General features: G+C 49.4%; 1 protein-coding gene across 7 annotated transcripts in view; it reads right to left on the minus strand.

The window, feature by feature from the left end:
* Positions 1-19354, minus strand: part of SNX27 (sorting nexin 27) — a 47995-nt gene that overhangs the window by 9538 nt on the left and 19103 nt on the right. For 6 of the 7 annotated variants that reach the window (XM_084823651.1, XM_084823649.1, XM_084823652.1 and 3 more), the window contains exons 2-12: positions 13109-13340; positions 9284-9476; positions 7787-7851; positions 6765-6869; positions 5710-5788; positions 4546-4709; positions 3466-3555; positions 2936-3085; positions 1561-1689; positions 1278-1337; positions 752-814 (exon numbers count right to left, since the gene is read on the minus strand). In XM_084823651.1, the coding sequence (XP_084679777.1) occupies positions 752-814; positions 1278-1337; positions 1561-1689; positions 2936-3085; positions 3466-3555; positions 4546-4709; positions 5710-5788; positions 6765-6869; positions 7787-7851; positions 9284-9476; positions 13109-13340 (1330 nt within the window). Of the gene's footprint in view, positions 1-10; positions 406-751; positions 815-1277; positions 1338-1560; positions 1690-2935; positions 3086-3465; positions 3556-4545; positions 4710-5709; positions 5789-6764; positions 6870-7786; positions 7852-9283; positions 9477-13108; positions 13341-19354 lie in introns of those variants that run through there. The other variant, XM_084823653.1, reaches the window with a different exon arrangement.

A 19354-nucleotide genomic window follows, 5' to 3' on the forward strand; every position in this document is an offset into this window, starting at 1 on the left:
AACAGAAAAAAAGAGAGACATAACTAAGATGCTGAAAGCAGCAACGGGCGACAGACACACCAAATGCACCCGAAAAGCCATCTGGGTGCTGCTAGTATCCCTGCTGAAAACCCAAAACTCCTGAAGGATGTTTTCATGGGTCCTTGAGCCACTCGCTTTGCAAAAGGGGAGAGGGTAGCTAGTGGGAGGGGAAAATGCCCAACAAGACAGACGGGCCCACCTGCTGGAATCATGGGATTTGTAGTTCTCTGAGCTGAGAGAACCACAGATCCTGTGATCATGGCACATGGCAGGAAGTGGCACTCTTGGGTAAGCCCGGCAGTATTGTTTATAGCAGACTTCCTGAACCTGCAGTCTTCCGAATGCATTGGACTGCAGTTCCCATCATCCCAGCTTCGACAACATCTGGAAGGCACCAGAGTGGGGAAGGCTGATTTTAGAGAGGCAGGCAGGCAGGCAGGCAGGCAGGCAACCCCCCCCCCCATGCTTTACCTCCCTCCATCCCAACCCTGCACATGCAGACAAAGTGACAGAGACTGGCAGGGGCAGGGGGCAGGAAGTGAATTCCATTTTGAATCAGGTCCAGGCAGAGGATTCTGGGGCTGACCTCTCACAGAGTGCCCCTTTCAAGGAAGGGGACTCACTCTTCAAAAGCATCTCCACATGGCATGGGAAGGAGGAGGGGATGGGTCGAAGACCTCATACTACTAACCCGTCCCCTGAGAGTAGACCTTTTCCCACCCCCTCTTACCTTGCTGCACATATTGTCTTTACTGCAGTTCTTGTTATCCTTGTCTGTTGCTTCTTCCTCCACCTTCAAAAAAGGACAGAATTATTGTGAGACATATGAAGTACGCAAGCAAATGAAGATCTAGCAGCTCTAGTCAGCAAAGGTTTCAGCTCTCTCGCTCTCTCTTGCTCTCTCTCTGTCTCATGCTCTGTCCCCTTCTCTAGTCAAGTATCTTGAGCCTGAAAGAAGCCACAGCCCACCTGTCTAAGAAAGTGAGCAATTGGGGGCAACATCCCTTTGGCTCCCAGCATTGCCAAACTAAAAAGTACAGCCTCCAAGTCTTGGCTTGCACACCGCACTTAAAGGAGATGAAAACCACCAGCCTCTCTTAGCAAGCACCCAGGGCCAATGCCCAAGGACGGCAGACTAGGTTCATTCAAAGGTATGCTTTGCACATTGAGAATTGTGCGTCTTGGACTGCACCAGACTGCTGGGCCCAGAATTATGCTTTCTCTCCTTCCAGATGACACCCAACGTGATCTCTCACCTCCTTCCGCCACTTGAGTTCGCAGAAAACCCGCTCAAAACACTCATGCATGTAGTTAAACTGTGGAGAGAGAAAAAGCAACCATCTCTCAGAACTGAGGGCTCACGACTCTACTCCTCTCTGCCATCCCAGCTACAACTCCACCCCTTTTCCCCTCACTCCATGGGCACCCAAAAGGTCAGGGAAGCAGAGGCCGTGCTTAGACCTGAATCACCATGTCCTCCGAGTGGCTGTTCAAAGCTACCACTAAACACGTCTCTCTTCCCCCTAAACCCACACTTACGTAAGGGGTGAAGATTTTAACCCATCGGGGCTTCTTTTCCCCTCGCGCGTATTCGAAGCAGAAAGCCATTCCCTCCTCGTCCGTGTCCCATCGCTGCATCTCATCCCATTCAAAGGCTATTACCTGGTTCTGGAACAAGAGAACAATGGATGTCAAGAGGAAACGAGGCCGTGTGTGTGTGTGTGTGTGTGTGTGTGTGTGTGTGTCGGGGGAGAGGGGCGAGTCCAGTCCCAATAGAACTCTGAAGGCATCTCGCAATGCTTCCTATGGAAAGTATCTCTGAAGTATCTCTAGATGCAGAAATTCAGGGCCTCACTGCCTTCCTTGTGGCACACCTCCACCGAAGCACGTTGTGCAAAGAGGTATTTTCGTTTGGCTGTCCTGCATATGCCGCCCATCGATTTCACTAGATGACAACCCCCTCCCCCTCCCACACACACAAAGTTCTAGCATTAGCAGAGCGATAAAGTTTTCCATCCCACTTTCTCCACATCATGCATAATTGCATGAACGTCTGTATCATGTCTGCTTTTAGTCACCTTTTTTCTAGACTACGAACCCATCGACGCGTCTGCCTTCGCGTCTACAGAAGGGGCTCCAGCCCCCTTTCCTGCATCTTGCCCAGTGCTACAACATCCACCCTTTTGAGATGGAACCACCCAAACAGAACAACGTATTCCAAATCCTAGGATTTGTGGAAGGACGTTATGATGCTGGCAGTTTTCCTTCCCTTTCCTAATCACCCTGACAATGGAATCTGCCTCCCCTCCATGCCCCAGGAAGAAAACAATGGGGTCACAGCCAAGCAACACAGCATATTCTTTGCACACAGAAGGCTTAATCTGACTCATTTTCATTTAAAAGGTTCTTGGATGGCAAGACTGTGCGACCCAAGACAAGCCCAGAGAGCTGACGGCAGTGAGAGCACACAGTGCTAGCCTAGGAGGTCTCAAGCAGAATAACACTGATTACATATTCATGCAAGCCGCTACTGTAATATCTAGAGGGCCATCAAAATAAGGCAAACTTGTTCTCTCTTGCTCCAGGACCAGAACTGATGGGTGGAAATGGCAGGGAAGCAGGTTTCAGCTGAAACTTCCTAACGGGCTGAGCTGTCTGAGAGTGGAACAGGCTGCCTAGGGAGGTGGTAGGCTCTCCTTCGCTGGAGGCATTTAACCAGAGGCTGGATGGTCACCGGCTGTAGTTGCACCCTGCACTGCAGCTCCTACACTGAGCAGGAGGGACCTACGCAAGAGGAACTCCTGGCACTCAACGGTTCTGACCTTCCCTCCCAGCCTCAGCAGCTGCAGTCGGCCCTTCCTGACTGACCCACACGGAGCCCAAACGCTTCCCCCACCCGCCCACAGCTGCTGACCTCTAGCTGGCCTTCCTCGGTGCAGGCGTGGAGTTTAAAGTGCTTGACGCTGATGGCTGTAATCACGTGGCCCTTGCGGCGGGAGTCACAGGAGCAGTGTGGGAAGACGATCTCGTTGTAACCCTCACAGGTCCGCAACATGTTAAGATACTGAAAGGGATGGGGGAGGGAAAAGGAACAACAGAAAGTGAGGACCAGGGAAGGTGGACGGAGGCAATTGTTGGGGAATTTTGTGCTGGAATTCTTTGAGTTTTGCAATCGTGAGCCTTTCACAGGCAAAAAGGGAGAAGACAGACCTACATGTAACATAATTCGTGGCAAGTCCGCCTTCCTCCTGGCTTTGCCATCTGATTAACATACATACCAGCCAGTCAACATTATCAGTTCTGCCCTCCCTCCCCATACGCTGCTTGAAAAAAATATAAAGTGACGCCTATGCATGTATTATAAATTGCTGCACTGCTTCCAGCACTGACTTAGCAGGCGAGACGCCCAAAGCTCGCGTCCCAGAATGCCTTGCTCTGCCTTACCATGACCATCTTCCTCTGCTCGCAGAGCTTCTGCAGTTGGTAGGACTTCTCCTCAGCTTTGATGTATCCCTTCTTCACATCATCAACGGCCTGCGCAACACAAGCATTCAGAGACTGGTGGCTGCCCCAATCAAAGAGCCAAGCAAGATTAAGCATCTTCTGTTCCTTCCTAGCTCAGCTCAGATGATCCATCTGCCCAGCACCTTTGCCATCTTGCCTGCACCTCCCCACCCCATGTCGCCATTACAGCTTCAAGCTTGTAGTCCTTATGCTTAAAGCTCTCTGCCCCAGAACAAACAGGATCAGAAGGACCTCTTAAGAACTTAAAATTGCCACACTGGATCAGAGTAAGGGTCCATCAGGCCCAGCATTCTATTTCTGAGGCGTCGGACCTGCAACAAAGTTGCAGCGCAGAGGCTTCTGCTTGGTGTTTCAGTCAAGATTCTAGGCCCACGGAGCTTGCTCAGTCCTCACGGTACTGTTCGGGGGTCCCCCACCCACCCAACTTTTCAGAGCTTTTTTTATTTGTTTCATGAAGGATTTTTGTTGTCTTTGTATTTCTGCAAATCTTTGGGTTACCCCAAATCTGCTGCTAACTCCCTCTTGCACGTGGATGGTGCCTTTTTACCTACATAAGGAACAGCACTCACCCACGAACACCAGAAATACAAGGGAATTATGGTAGCCACTGCGACGCTTCTGGGGAGCTCACAAGCAGGGCAAGAAGGCGATGGCCCTCCTCCCATTTGCTCTCAGCATCTGGCATTCTTTGTTTACTGAATTTTTAATCTGCCCAACAACCGATGTTCTCTGGGCATTCGGAGGTAAACTGCCTCTGAACATGGAGGTTTCACTGAGCAATCCCCTCTTGACTTTCTCCTCACTCTCTGCTCCCCATATCCTCATCACCTGCCCCTTTCTCGTTCTCTCGCTCTGCGTGGCAACTAATTTCTCCGCAGGTGTGTTATCCGCCACACGTCAAAGGGTTTTCTAAAGGAGAAACCTACAAGGCACACACAAGGAGGGTCCAAGGAGCCACACACCACCTGTTGCGTAACATGCAAGGTCGCAGGTGCCCACCTGGTGGAAGAAATAGGTGACCGCCAGGTCGTTGTCATTCAGAAGGGCTTCCTCTTCCGTGGTGAAGAGCCACTTCCTGATCGTCAGGCAGGTCCCCGGCACAGCCGAGGTGTAATTCTGCACGTAGAGCTTGTGAGGGAACTCGTTGGGCGCCAGCTTCCGCACTGCGTAACGGGTGGGAGCCCAGAGAAGAAAGTAGTGACGCGCTGGTATCACGTGGGCAGAGGCTGGCACACTTTCTGTGCACCCACCTTTTCCATAAAGCCTTGCCTGACTCCTCCCTCCCCACCCCCAATCTGTAGACAAGACTCCAGCCCCAAGCAGTCTAAATATGCTTCAGCTCACGCTCTTCCGCTTTTTAACCAGGGCCTCTCCCCCATCTTCCTTCTCCTTCTGTCCTTTCCACACTGGCAAACGTGACTTTCCTTGGGGGAGGGAGGGTCGCCTACATTCATGGTGCTTGTGCAGATACGCGCCGCCACCAGTATCAGCCCAAGCTGGGCACAGCAAGAGGATTGTTAATGGGTGTCGTGTCATCTATGGGAGATTATCCCTCTGAAACCAGTATTCAGAGGTAGGCCGCCTCTGAGTATGGGAGCAGCTAACAGCAGTAGGTGGCTCTCTCAGCCCCCTTCACGAATCTGTCTAATCCTCCCTTTGGAAGGCATCTGTTCAACAGGTTCAGATGGCAGCAGCCCGGAATCGAGCCCTTCCAGCCACTCTCCCCAAACACTGGCACCTTCTGCCAGAGGGTTAGATGAAAGCTTCCTTCTCTACTTCCACAAGGGTTGCAAAACATGCCAGTGAAGTTATGGTCGGCGAGGGGTGGAGCTTTCCCCTAGTAAGCCCTGAGAAAGAGAGACTTTTCCCTGCCGGAAGAGGGGGCCAGGCTGGAGGGTGGATCAGCTGGGCTCTGGGGAAAGGGTGGATCAGCTGGGCTCTGGGGAAAGGGTGGTCGGGGATACCCCTAGCTTCGTTGTGCACCCTGCTCTATAATACCCCTCCCGCTGGCCCCAGTTGTCTTTTCTTCTGAAAATAAATATCCCCCATGCTTGAGTCTTCCCTTGCAGAGAAGGTGTTCACATTTTCCAGTGAGGAAATGTTTGCAGATGCAGAAGGCTGACTGCAATCCAAGCGACTCCTTCATCTGGCCCTAGTTCTTACCGAAAGAGTGATTTATCACTTCGAACAAGGCAAAGTAGTTTGCGGTCGTGCTGTCCATCCCAACTTTGGCAGCAACAGCCTGGAGAGCAAACCAGTTGAGGGGAGAGAAGAGAGAGAGAGAGAGAGAACAGGAATCAGGGGGTGTTACTCCCCGAGACTGCACTATCCAGAGGCAGCGGCCTCACCTCGGGACGCTGGCTGTCCTCCACGTGCCGCAAACTCTCAACCCTAGGTCTCTGACAAAAACATTAAGTCGGTCGATTCCCCACCGCAGCAAACCTCAGGATTTTATAACTAGGCCTCGGAAGCGCTTCCTCTTGAAAAGTGATTCAAGTTCTGAAGACAATTAGGTCAGCTTGTCTTTCCAATTCACCCAGTTTCAATTCCCAGTATTAGAAGTCATTTCAAATTGGGGGGGGGGGGATTTTGAACTGAGCAATGGATGAAGAGGCAGCAACGAGTTCACCCTTCAACCTACCCCTTGTCGGTGCCCAATACGCATCTCACCTATTTGCTCCTGGACACAAACAAGCAGCCCTAATAATCTCTGCCCACCCCAGTGTGAACAGCAAAAGGAGGGTGCACCCGAGTTCCCCTTTTCGGGTGTCTCAGTGTCTTGGCCACATGTGCAACTCAGCAGCTCACAAATAAAAGGGAAAGGGTTTGTTGCTGTTCACACCGGGGGGGGGGGGGGTTGTTGCAGGGGAGGTTAGAAAGCACTTGGCCTGTATCTTGCTTTACTCAAGAGCTGCACAATTTGCAGGGGGGGCTTTATTCTGGGAGCCTGGTAGGAAGCTCCTCAGGGCCTGAGTGAGCACACAGGTGGCCAGTTGCCAAATCTTATTCTATTGCTGCTGCTCTCCGAGAAACCACCTCCGCCTCCCTTAGCATCACAAGGGCTGAGGATTCTCCCCTACTCCACCATGTGTCTATGGGCCTGCAGAGCCTTGATTTAAAAAATTAAAATGGTACACAGCGAAATGAAGTCCAGGTTTGTTTCTTTTTCTCTATTGCCAGTAAATGGACACTCCCTTGGTCACCCTCTCCCTCCTCACCTGATACACCTGGTCTGTGGTGCTGTTCTTTTTGACCCGGACAGTCACTGTCGTGATGTCTGGAAGCGCCACTCTTAGTTCCACGTCTGACACACCATTGTAGTTCTGGGAGGCAAAAGCACAAAGATACAGTCAGCAATGTAAAGGTGTTCTCTCTCTCTGGTAGTAGGTTTATGAGCTTGGCTTATCCCGCACACAAAGGAATTATTCTCAGCTGTAAGAACTACACCACAAAAAGATAAGGAAGGAAAAGGAGAACCATGCAGGATGCCTCAAGTCCTTGTCAAACAGAATCCGCCTTATTGAGATGGATTCTTTCCCACAATGGAGGGATTTGGGGGCTCAAATCTGCCTAAAGGTCATAGCCACGGGCCTAGGAAAGCCTTTTCTCTCCCCACTCTATGATCCCAGATGCAAGATGGCTGGCTCATGGCTCAGAATACTCTTAGCATTAAATTCCGAAAAGGTTGCTGCCCTGAGCTCTAGTACTGTGGCCTCTGTACACAAACAAACCAGGTTAGATGTGCACATAAGGAGGTACCTTCCACCAGGTCAGGACCCTGGCCAATCTAGCCCAAAGTTCCCTGCTCTGGCTTTATTGTTTATACATTTCTCTTATTTTCTTGTGCCAACTAGGCATACTACCAATTAACAAAATAAAATGTGATGCGCCAAGCAATTTATAAATAGAAGACAGGCAAGAAAAATGTGTGTGTTGGGGGGGGAGAAAGCACCACTTTACAAAGCACTCAAATACATATTCCCATCTCTCAAGATCTAATCCTGAAAGGCCTGGCAGATATGAGAGAGAAAAGCCTTTGCTGAGCGTCTCAAAGCTTCAGTGGAGCAGACCTGGCCATTTCCCCCTCACGAGGGAGTTACGCAGAATGGTGCCAGCTTTGCATGACCTAATGCAGAGGAACTCCTCAACCCTGAAGCTGGGGATCAAACCTATAGCCTTACGCATCAAAAGGTGCATTCCCCGGCACCTCCCCGGGGCGCTCCATTTTCATGAAGCCTACCTCATCCGACTCCGACAAGAACTCTTGCATGATGTCACTCTCTCCGATGACCCGGATGGAGCACACTGCAGAACCAAAAAGAATGGCTCCATCAACAGACAGGATAGGACAGGGTGGCACTAGTCACAGGATGCAGGGGGATCATCCCCTGTACTGTTTTCTAGGCTTCTGGGAGAGAGCAGTGGTACAGCCCACTTCCACATGCAAATCCAGAGCTAGCTATTCCTATTCCCAAGCCAAGTCAAGCCAAAACACTGGCCCATAAAATTCCAGAGATGACCCAATTAGGGGAAAATATATATTTTCTCACCAACTGTGCTATCAGCCAGAATCTGTGCCTGATGTATTTATGTGTAGGGGTGGGAAGGCAGGGTGGGGAGACAGTGGTTTCCCCTTCAGACCTGTTCAGGTCCACACCTTCTTAGCATCACCAGTACTATAGGATTGGAAGCTCCCATGCCAGTCACTGGGCCCTCTGACTTATCCATCCTTCCATGCCAAATCAGACTGAAGTAGTGGGGGTGAAGGCAGTTTCCAACCAAGCTTGACCTGCCCCCTTCAAAAAAGAAAGCTTCCAAGGGGACTGTGACCTGATTAAAGAAATGTTACTCTATGGGTTGTAGGATTCTTTGTCAACTGTGTAATTGACCAAATCTATAAAAAAACCTGCCTATAAGCAAAAACAAACAAGTATACTTCCTTTCCCAGTAGCAACGTATGGCTGTGAGAGCTGGACTATAAGGAAGGCTGAGCGCCGAAGAATTGATGCTTTCGAACTGTGGTGCTGGAGAAGACTCTTACGAGTCCCCTGGACTGCAAGGAGGTCAAATCAGCCAATCCTAAAGGAAATCAACCCTGACTGCTCATTGGAAGGACAAATACTGAAGCTGAAGCTCAAATATTTTGGCCACCTAATGCACAGAGAAAACTCTCTGGAAGAGACCCTGATGCTGGGAAAGACTGAAGGCAAAAGGAGAAGGGGACAGCAGAGGATGAGATGGCTAGATAGCATCACTGATGCAATGAATATGGACTTGAGCACGCTCCGGGAGAGAGCGCAGGACAGGAAGGCCTGGCGTGCTATGGTCCATGGGGTCACGAAGAGTCGGACACGACTGAACGACTGAACAACAACAAATACTTCCTTTGTAAATGGTGCATTTATTGCATCCTCTGAGAAGAGGCATTCCGCCATTCTCTCAGAGATTGGAAGAAATGCTTCTTCTGAGATTATTTCCAATGCAAGGTGGCAAGCACAGTTTAAAAACTGAAGCCTGTTGCCTATTTCATCAGGGTTCTTTCTGATCAATTAATTTTTTCATACTGTAAAATAAAGAAATAAACGATTTTAAAAACTGCATCAGTATGTCCAGGGAACTGGCTGATCAGAGCCAGGCTGTGGCCAGACAAATGGGCTAGCAGGAATCAGCAAGCCAGCCTCAAGGCATCAAAAAGCCAACATCCTTTTCTGCCATCAAACAAGGCCCAACTGCGTACCCTTTTCGAGGTATTCCTCAAGCCCCCGTCGCCTGGCATCCAACTGCTGTTCGGATAACGAGAATGGCCATTTGCCCGGCAGGCGGGGAAAGGTGAAGTTGGCAAACTCCCGCTTCAGGTTCTGATGCAAGATGGCGAATTCACGGTACCGCTTTGAACACAACTGCCGGCCCGCCATGTAAACGTTGTAAACCTAGGAGAGAGACAGGAACAAAAGCAATGTCAAGACCTTGCACTGTCAGGCAAGGAGTCTTTCAAGAAAGGGCGATGGCCGTTTCTAAGATAGAAACCTAACAAGATAGGTTTGGCTAAGAGAGAGAGAAGGCTGAATGGGCTATCTGATGTGCAAGGATTTGAAGAGCCAGGCTTCACACTTGTATAGACGAATACACACACACACACACACAGCATGGATTTTATTTTTTTTTTAATGCTAAAGCTCTGTAGTGCAATTATCCCAGAACTTTGGAAACTTTTCTTTGGGAAAGAAGCTCAAAAATCACAACAACCCAGAAAGATAGGTTAGGCTAAGAGAGAGAGAAGGCTGAATGGGCTATCTGATGTGCAAGGATTTGAAGAGCCAGGCTTCATCGTATAGACGAATATATATATACACACACACACCCCCCGCTGTATTATATCATATGGTCTATTCCAGCCTTCCCCAACATGTTGCCCTCCAGATGTTTTAGACTTCAGCTTCTCTCACCTCTGGCCATTGGAAATGCTTGCTGGGGTTCATGGGAGTTGTAGCCCAAGTCATCTGGAGGGCACCACAGTAGGAAAGACTGGTCTGTTCTAATCCCTCAGAGGTTAGTGGGCGACATCACAGTTAGGATAGATTTTGGAGACCAAACCTGTGTACAACTTGCCACTTAAAAGATTCTAAAAATTGCCTTACCCAGACTAAGGTATGCCTGAAACCTCACTCTGCCCTAAACATCAACTAGCCAGGTGCCTCTGGCATCTCCCAAGTGGGTAAGAAGGTAATGGCCACCCCCTCCCTAGTTGTCTGCCCACTGCACCTAGTATTTAGAGATATACTGCCTCTGGGCCTGGATCCATCATAGCTAAGAGCCATCAATACATCCATACCTCCTCTATGAACTTTGCAGGTTACCTCTGAATATGAGTTACTGAGGACAGACAACAGGTGGACAGCGCACGCACACTGTATCAAGGACTTGGACTACAAACAAAACTGCAGAGAGTGTTTGAAAATGGAAAGTTCAAACTGTGTGATTTGAACATCATTCTTCAAACAGTACGTACAAGTTTTGTTTGTGGCCCAAACCATCAACACACAAACACACAACATTCAGCAGTTATTTCCAAACAGGGGCTCGGTCTCTCATTGGGAAAGTGGCTCCTGCTTCTCAAGGAGGAGGAGTGAGAATGGGAAGGGAGAAGGAAAATGCCATGTCTGTCCGTTCATTGAGCAATCTTCCCTATTCAAAGTCCGTAAGTGAGCCATCACAGTCTAGTCACCAATGTGTACTTTATGGCTCAACACACACACACACACACACACACAGACTCCTTTCAAACTGGAACAAGACCCAGAGGACTGGATGGGATCTGAAGGCCTCACTGGGTCCTCTGGGGGTTCTCAGAGAAGTGGGTGCTTTTGCACAGGCTGCTTACAGATGGACATATGCCCCTCCTCCTCTAGGGTTGGCACATGACCAGAGGTTAGCTCAACTTTTAATTACTACTGGAAGATATAAGGGTTGACAGCGGTTCCTCCTCAGGATGGTTGAGAGAAACAGAGTGCAGCCGTTCTGGAATGGAGATGGAAATGCTTTAGTCCTCCTGGACAAAAGAAAGCATCTTTTCCCAAAGAAGCACCCTCTCATACTCCCTCTCTCAATGCATGGTAGGACGGGATAAGTCACTGCTTTTCTCAGAGGGGAGGCAACGGAAAAAAAAGAGCATCAGCAGAAGCTTATTTTCCTCTGCAGCAGCCATGCAAACAACGTGACAATTCTTTGCAGATCAAGTTAGACTTCTTTCGTTTGTCTTGGCCAAAGTCCATAACAGAAAGGGAAGTCAGAACTGTTTCAACACACCTCCGCATTCCCCCCAGCTGGATGAGGTCAGCAGCAGAGGCTTCAGAGGTTAGACAGATGAGGCCTAAGGCAGGGCCCTTCTGGGATGGCACCCTGACTGCAGAATGCCTTCCCCTAACATATGGGCCTGGCACCCACACTTATCTTTTAGGCACCACATGAAATCAGTTCTGTTTTGCTAAGCTTTTGGCCAGCTGCAACACAGACCCACTTCTTGATTTTAAATTAAGCTGTTTATCGTGTTGGGCAAGGGGTAGGGGGATTACATGGCTGCCAGCGAATCAATGAAACACTGAATCACTGAGCAGCTTTTCAGGAAGAGAAACAGAAGGCGCTCCTTTGGAAATGGCTGCCACTGGCAAGGTAGACAAAGGAAATCTACAGAATGTGGGGGGATATGAGGGCCTAAGGTGACTGCAGACCCCTCAGTGCATGTAGGAAAGGGGCACTGGAAAAGGTAAGTGCTCCCAGCAGCACTGTCAAGACCGGACTACGGGAGGCAACCCAGAGGGGCACAAAAGGGGCACAAAAAATCTTTTTCCCTCCACTTTCTCCAGTCAGGCTAGGCATGCTGCAGAGCAAAGCTCCAGGTGTGGGCAATGAAAATGGCAAGTGTGAATGTCTGGAGCTTTACTTCCCAGCATGCCCAGTGTGCTGTGAAAAGCTTTTTTAAAAAGAAAAAAAGAAAGAAAGGAGGACCTTTCGTGCTGCACCACGAGCTGGCAAGGTGGGGAAAGGGATAGTGCGTAGACTGACCAGTGCTGGGAAGATGACAAACAGGTCTTTCCTTTTCCCAAAACATTCTACAGAGGCTGTTGTCGGGCCCAAGAAAAAGGAAAGGGGGAAAGAAAGAAAGAAAAAGGGTCCCATTCAACCCCTTCCCCATGCCTGGTAGTGTGTATGGTGGAAGGAATGACTGAGGTGGTATATGTGGAGAGGTGGCGGGGGAAGGGGGAGAGAGAGAGCGCGATCGCGCAAGGCAGTGGGACAGCCAGGGAGGGGTGGCTCAGAAGGCATCTTGCCCAAGGGCCCCCTCAAACCTGGCAGCACCCACCAAGTGGTCCAGAGGAATGAGCACAAAAGGAAAGGAGCCTGAAAAGGGAAGGCAAACTGGGAGGCAAAGGAAATAAAAACAGGCACCCACAATTCCAGTGCCTGGCCCTGTGATGAGGAGGATTCCAAGCTGCCTCCATCAGACTCTCCTTGGGCTGTGGTTTGGAAGAGAAGAAACAGCACAAGTCTCTCCCACTGCTTCTTTCCTTCTCCAAACTGCATTGAAAGCAAGAGAAAACCCTGCCTCTCTTTCTCCGCACTTGCTAGAGGGGCTCAAAGGAGAAGTGGGGCCTCGTCTCACTTGAGCAGACGGTTGGATGGGGTGAAGATACCAGAGGGCTTGGGAAAGAGGAGTTTCCCCATACCTGTGGAGCTGTTTGGAGAAGGAAAAGCTCCTGCTGTTTCTTGCCTTCTCCAGACTGCAGGAGAAACAAGAGAAATCCCTTCCTCTCCCCAAAATACTCTTGACATTTGCGGGGGGGAGCTGGCAGCAAGGGAAGGATAAATACAGAGCAGAGGGGTGCACACTTGGGGAAAAGATGGCAGGCTGACGCTGCTCTCTATCCATTTACAATAACTGCCAAACCTTTTGCCTACAGGCCCCTCATAAGGCAGTAAGAACTGTAAAAGCTTTTCAAAGCCACCCATCAAGAAGGGCAGGGCAGGCACAGGCCCTCGGGACCCCAGCCGAGCTGGTACTCACCACGAACTTCTCACCATTCTGTTCCACATGCTTGTAGGTGGGGATGGAGATGGGCACCGCTTGCTTCTCAGTGTAGTCGTAGAACGACTGACCCAGCGAGTCATCACTCGGGTCAAGGTTGTCGGCCTCGTGTGGCGGCACTGAGAGCACTGTCAGGATCAGTTCCTTCTCCCCTGCGCGGATCAGGTCCACCACTTGCTTGTGCGTTGCCCCTTCGACATTCACGCCGTTCCTGGCAAGAAGAAGTGAAGATGTTGTTCCAGGAAAGGAGGGCCATGCGCAAGCTAGAAGGATGTCAACTTTAGAGCTCCTATTAGCATACAACCGGTGGCAATTTAGCCATGAGAAAGTTTCTGGGGTTTGAAAATTAAAGCCTATTTAAGCTCTCAAAGGAAGGGGTGGGGAGGAGGGTTTTAAATTGAGGGTTTCCCTGAAGCCCTGCTTCTGGGCTATCAGGAAAAAGGAGTATTACTGGCTGAGCTATGTCTCCAGGATCCTTCTTTGCAGTTCTTAATTGTTCATCGATTTCATTTAAAAATTATTTGGACACCATGTCAATTTCAAGCCTGTTTCATTGCAACCAGTCCAGCCTAGCTGCCCAGATGTTTCGCGACCTAACTCAGAAGTGAAAAGACCCACTGATTCCTCCAAAATGTTCACTGCCTGCCTCCAGGACAGCTTTCCTCAGTGGACCCACCAACGGAAGGCTTCCTTTGCTCAAGGTCTTCTTCTTGTCTATGCTACTGACCTAAGCGACAGCCCCGCCTCACTGGTGCTTCTAGCGCAACAATTACACCAGCTCAGCAACCCATGCAGCAAAACAGCAAATGGGATTTAGTGGGAAGTATGTGGAAATGGATGCATATTGGGAGGGGAAGAGCCTAACTCCACATACAGGGACTGAACCGGACCTGTGACACTCTAGGAGAGAGATCTGTGGAAAGCTCAATGAAGATGCCAACAGCATGCCACAACAGTGAAAAAGGGATATTAGGAAACATACTGAAAACAGAAAGGCCAGCACCATAATTACCTTACAGAAATCTATGGTGGTGGCTGGGTTTGGCATACCATTAACAGGTCCTCCTCTCAAGGAGATATAGCAAAGAGAATTTTGCCTTTCCTGTGAGGAAATGCAAAACCAAATGGGACCTTTTAGCTGAGAGGGGTCAAAGACAGTGGGAGGGACTGACAAGGTCTAAAACATTATTCGTGGTGTGGAAAAAGGAGGGAGGGTTCTCCCTCTCTCAAGACACCTGGAGTCATCCAATGAAACTGACAGGTGGTAGTAGATCCAGACACGGACACCCCCCCCCCCCCCGAAAAGCACTATTTTACACAAAGCACAACAACATTTATGGAATTCGCTACCCCAACTTGCAGCAACACCAACCAGCCTAGACAGGTTTAGAGGAGAGGGTTAACAAATTAGTGGAGGAAGAGAGGTCTACCAAGGCCTTATCAGCCATAACTATAGCAGTCATGACAGCTAAATGGGTCCTCTGTGTTCAGAAGCATTATACCCCTGAAAGACACACCTTGGGGAGAAACCAACAGTAGATGGCTATCCCTTCAAGGTGTAGCTTGTATTAACCCAAATGCTGCTAATAAGAAAAAATGGTTGAGATGTGTATCCTACTACACAGGCTTGGTGGCAAGGGTTTCCATTACTCAATAAAGGTTACATACTTATAACATGAGCCTGTCACATCCCATTAAAAGTGCACGCACACAAAACCATTACAAGAACTTTAGAAGGAAATGTCTTCTAAACAGAGCTACATGGAAAGGGCAACTTTCTGACTCTCAACACAAACATGCACACACCACAAAGGAGAGGAATTTCCTTCTCAAGAGAGAACGATGCCTCAAAGTACAAACGCCTGGATGAGACCAATCTCTGCAAGTATGCAGGTAACAAAAGGCTCAAGGGAAAGCCTCCACAGGGAATGCTAGAAACTCTGTATTTTTTTTTAAAATACATTCAGAGGAAGATTAGAGGCCCATATTCTACAGCAGCACCTATATTGTCTATGTAATGAAGAATTTTATGCACAGACTGCATAGCCTCATGTCTCCTGAGAACAGACAGGTCCACCATGGCCTCACATGTGCTATGCCAGCCTGGATGGACAAGACACCATCTTGTCAAGTTCTTATTCTCTGAGCAAGTGTAATTTAGAGAGAGCTCTTAGGAATTCTGGAAATGCTATTGTTCTCTCATTAACAGCGGCCGGGGGTGGGGGCACTAATCTGTTGTTATGCTTAGCACTGATAGTCCCTTGCCCCAGAGAGGTTTCAATCTCAGATAAGATTATCAGGGCAAGGAAGGAGTGGTATGGTCAAGAAGTGGGATGCAGAGGGTTAGCTGGTAGGCAAGGACCTGATTTGCATGTAAACAATGGTTTAATTAACCATGGTTTCTTGAATTGTGGGTTGTCATTACATACGAACGCGGAACTATGAGTTAACTATGAGTTGGTAACCACTAGCAAGCCACAAAGAGAACCCATGGTTTGTTGCTGGGTTGTGAACTGTGGATTGTTTAAACTATGGGTTGTCATTACATCCAAAGCCAGAATTGTGGGTTCTTCATGGCTTATTTCACCAGACTACAGAGGCAGCAGGCAAGAGTGGTCCAAAATCCTAGGCTCTTTACTTGCCAGTACTGCAGATCACAAAGACAGGGATACAGGGGAGGGAGTGGGTGAAGGAGGAGGGAAACAAAGAACACAGGAACTGAGAAAACAAACCACAGTTTGTTCGACAGTCTGCCAGACAAACCCAGAGTATAGAGCAACAAACCATGGTGTAAATAAACCATGGTTTACCATTACATGCAAACCAGGCCAAGGAGAAGGCGATTATTATTATTATTATTTATTGCATTTATACCCCGCCTTTTTTCCTCTTGCAAGGAACCCAAGGCGGCTTACATTATCCTCCTCCTCTCCATTTTATCCTCACAACAACAACCCTGTGAGGTGGGTTGGGCTGAGAGTGTGTGACTGGCCCAAAGTCACCCAGTGAGCTTCCATGGCCGAGTGGGGACTAGAACCCGGATCTCCCAGCTCCTAGTCCATCCTGGAGAGAGGGGCTGTCCCAGTTATAAGGAGACAGTCAACAGAAAGTGTTAAGGTAATACAAGTAGAAAGGGAGGCTGAAGGTATGTTATGGTATACCAGGAAGCGAAAGCATATTGCACCAGTGTGGGCTGTAATCCAAAGAGGCCCATGTTCATGTGAAATGTACTCCCCAAATGCACATGGAATGGGTGTTTCCCCCACCCCAGTGGCAGCCCCTTGTGCCTCATGGAATGACACTCCACAGGGTCCCCCAAACTTTCAGGGCCAGATTTCGGAGGTGTAGGATGCTGCCAATACAAAGCACATGCTCTGCTGCTGAGCTGTGGCAAACATGTTTAGCTTTTAAGAGAATGTTACAAGACCTGCACAATGATGGAGCTTCCCCCTCATTTAATACATGCATCATGTCCAGTCATGAGCTGGACAACTTCCCACCTATGGGTCCTCACATTTAAGTACAGCTGCAGGATGCAGTAGGAGTCCGCCAACTCTGGTCTTAACATAGGCTGAGAAAAACTGACTGCAAGAGCAAGTCTGTTTTCAAAGACTCACGTCTGCCAGTGTGTCAGACACACATCCTGACCACAGTTCCCTTACAATTCTCCGAGGATAAACACCAGCTCCTCCGCCCAATAAGAACTAAATTTAGCCATGTGCCTTTGGCCAGTGGAATCGCAGGGACAATAGGGCCAGAGCCAGGCATCTAAAACATCCACTTGTTTACACAACAATTCAAAGGTGGTGGGTTTTTCTTCCTGTATCCCAGCTAACTGGGTAATATCTGCTGGAATTAAGGAGCAAGATGCGAGCCAAGCTCAGGCCTCATACAGAGGTATGAAACTATCTTCCTGTGAACTAGATCGCAGTACCCCTGTTTTACTTGTTAGATCTGTGCAGGAGCTTCCTATCTGTCATCATCACTTTGTATGCTGCTTTTCCATGCTAAATCCTCACTGTAACTGATGGGGCGGGTGGGGGGGGGGTGTTTTCCCAACAATATATTCTTCCCTCTTGTAATCCAAAATCTTTTGGGTTGGCTTGCTCTGGAATAGGCAATTAAGTCCCATTTGTTTTACCAGAGACCTGCTCCTGGTGGAGATGAAAACCTCTAAAAACCAGTTTATTGATATGGCCTGCCTGGACCTTCGGACGCTCCTTGGGGGCCTAGCTATGTGACTGTGCACGTCAAGATTTACCACTACACCACTGATTGACATGCTGAGGCACCTAAAGCAGGAGTCCCTCCAAAGATTCCCTTAAGCGCCCTGGCCTGAGGTCATGGCTTTCTCTGCAAAGGTGCACTGACACGCTCCACTAGAAGCAACAAGGGAATTCTTCGCAGACGCCGGGTGAACATGGGCAAACGCAGTCACACAGCATCTTTCAGCTTTAGTTCTGTGTGGGCAAGGACAAAGGCCATGCATCTTGGAGTGAAGGAACCCTTTCTGGAAGCACCCCTGAATTGCCTTGAATTGCTGACTGCCACCACTTCAGAGAGGCAAACCTACCCAAGGGAACACGACTTGCCCAATGTGGCCAGCTGAAAGCGTTCAGGCCAGGCAGAAAAAATCAACGCTGAACAAGGTCGCCCAGAACACACTCACTGTGAGGCGACAGCCTGAATGAGATCGCACTGGTATGTGTGAAGTTACGAAAACATAGCACCACAGCAGCTTCAGCACCGGGGAGGCGGTTCTTGGTCCCAGCTCCGATCCGGCCCATCACTCTAAGTCCTCCCGCGACATCTCCACGTGTGCTATCGAGGGGCCAAAAGGCTGTGACCTTTGCAATCAAGACTCCATGACAACCCAGTGGGGTATAATTAACTGCAGCCAAGAGCTGTAGATACGAAGGCGCAGGCCAAAACTGGAAGCTTCTTGCAGAGGGAAGAGGTCACTCTCGGCTTTGTTGTTGCACTGGCTGAATGCATTAATTGTTCGGGGTTGCTGTACTTAATTTCTCCCTCTCCTTTCTTTTTACATAGGGAGTTGCCACGCTTTGAGTCTCGGGGAGGCTTCCTGTTTCTGGCCCTGGGATCTGTATCAGTTATTTTCCACAAGGTACCACTTGTTGTCTCAGCAGACCTGCCCTGTCCCTGGAGAGGACTGCTCGGGGAACCACAATCCAAATTGGTCCTCAGCCAGCCTGGACTAAGTGTGCAAAGAAGATCTGTGGATGGTTTATGTACAGACAATGCAAGAGAACGCCGGGTTTGGACACATTGCCCAAGGATGCAGGGTTCCATTTAGCCTTCCCGAGGCACAGAATACAGGCGCCCAACTTCAGCCCTCGCAACTGGCAAGCAATTCAAGGCCCCTGGACTGGGAAGGCTTGGAATCAATGCTGGAAGTGTGGCTGCCTCCCCAGCCACTAACAGAGCAGAACTTCCCACACTCAGGCTCAAGCTACCAATCAAGCTCCCACTTCTGCTCAAAAGATTAGCTACCAACTGCCAAGAGGTCAAGCCCAGGCGGTTCGTACCACTTAGGGAGTGCCACTCGATCCACTTCAGCCTATTGGTGCAAGGATCCTTGGATGCCTAGTCCTCCCTTCAGGTTCCCTCCTTTGGCCAGAGCTAGCTGGCCTTTGGGTAGCCATGCCAGGAACCAGGCTCACAGCACAAAGGTCCCAACCTGACTCCCCCCAGGTCACCAGTGCAAGACCCATCGCAAGACTGAGCTGGGGAATGAACATGCCAATGATGGGGCTCAATGCTCAACCATGAAGCTCAGAGCAGAGGAGCTTTGGCACAAGTCTCTCTCCCTTACCCTATCCTATTTCACAGGGTCAATGAGAGGGTAAATGAGCCAAGAACTGCAATGCACTCCTTATGCTGAAGTAACACCCATTGTCCTAAGGTACACACCTGTCCAGTATCTCATTTTTCTCTCCACAGCCATCTGGTACAACTGGTTATCAGTATCCTGTTGGCAATACAGGGAAACTGAGGCAGAGAAAGAGTGATGGGGCCCTGGGAGTATACTGCACATCAGGGCATCACACTGCCTCTGCTCACACAAACAGATCCAGAATTCTCAATGCAAACAGTTTTCAATTTGACAAGCCTCATAGAGATTTCAGTGTTGGCAAGAAAACTTCAAGTGCATGCAAGGCCCTGCCAGCAAGTTCATCAGGGATGACAGCCTGAAAGCAGTCCAAG

Source organism: Heloderma suspectum, chromosome 17 (assembly GCF_057233095.1).
Source record: "Heloderma suspectum isolate Gila_16-S chromosome 17, 16-S_ref, whole genome shotgun sequence".
Taxonomy (NCBI): Eukaryota; Metazoa; Chordata; class Lepidosauria; order Squamata; family Helodermatidae; genus Heloderma; species Heloderma suspectum.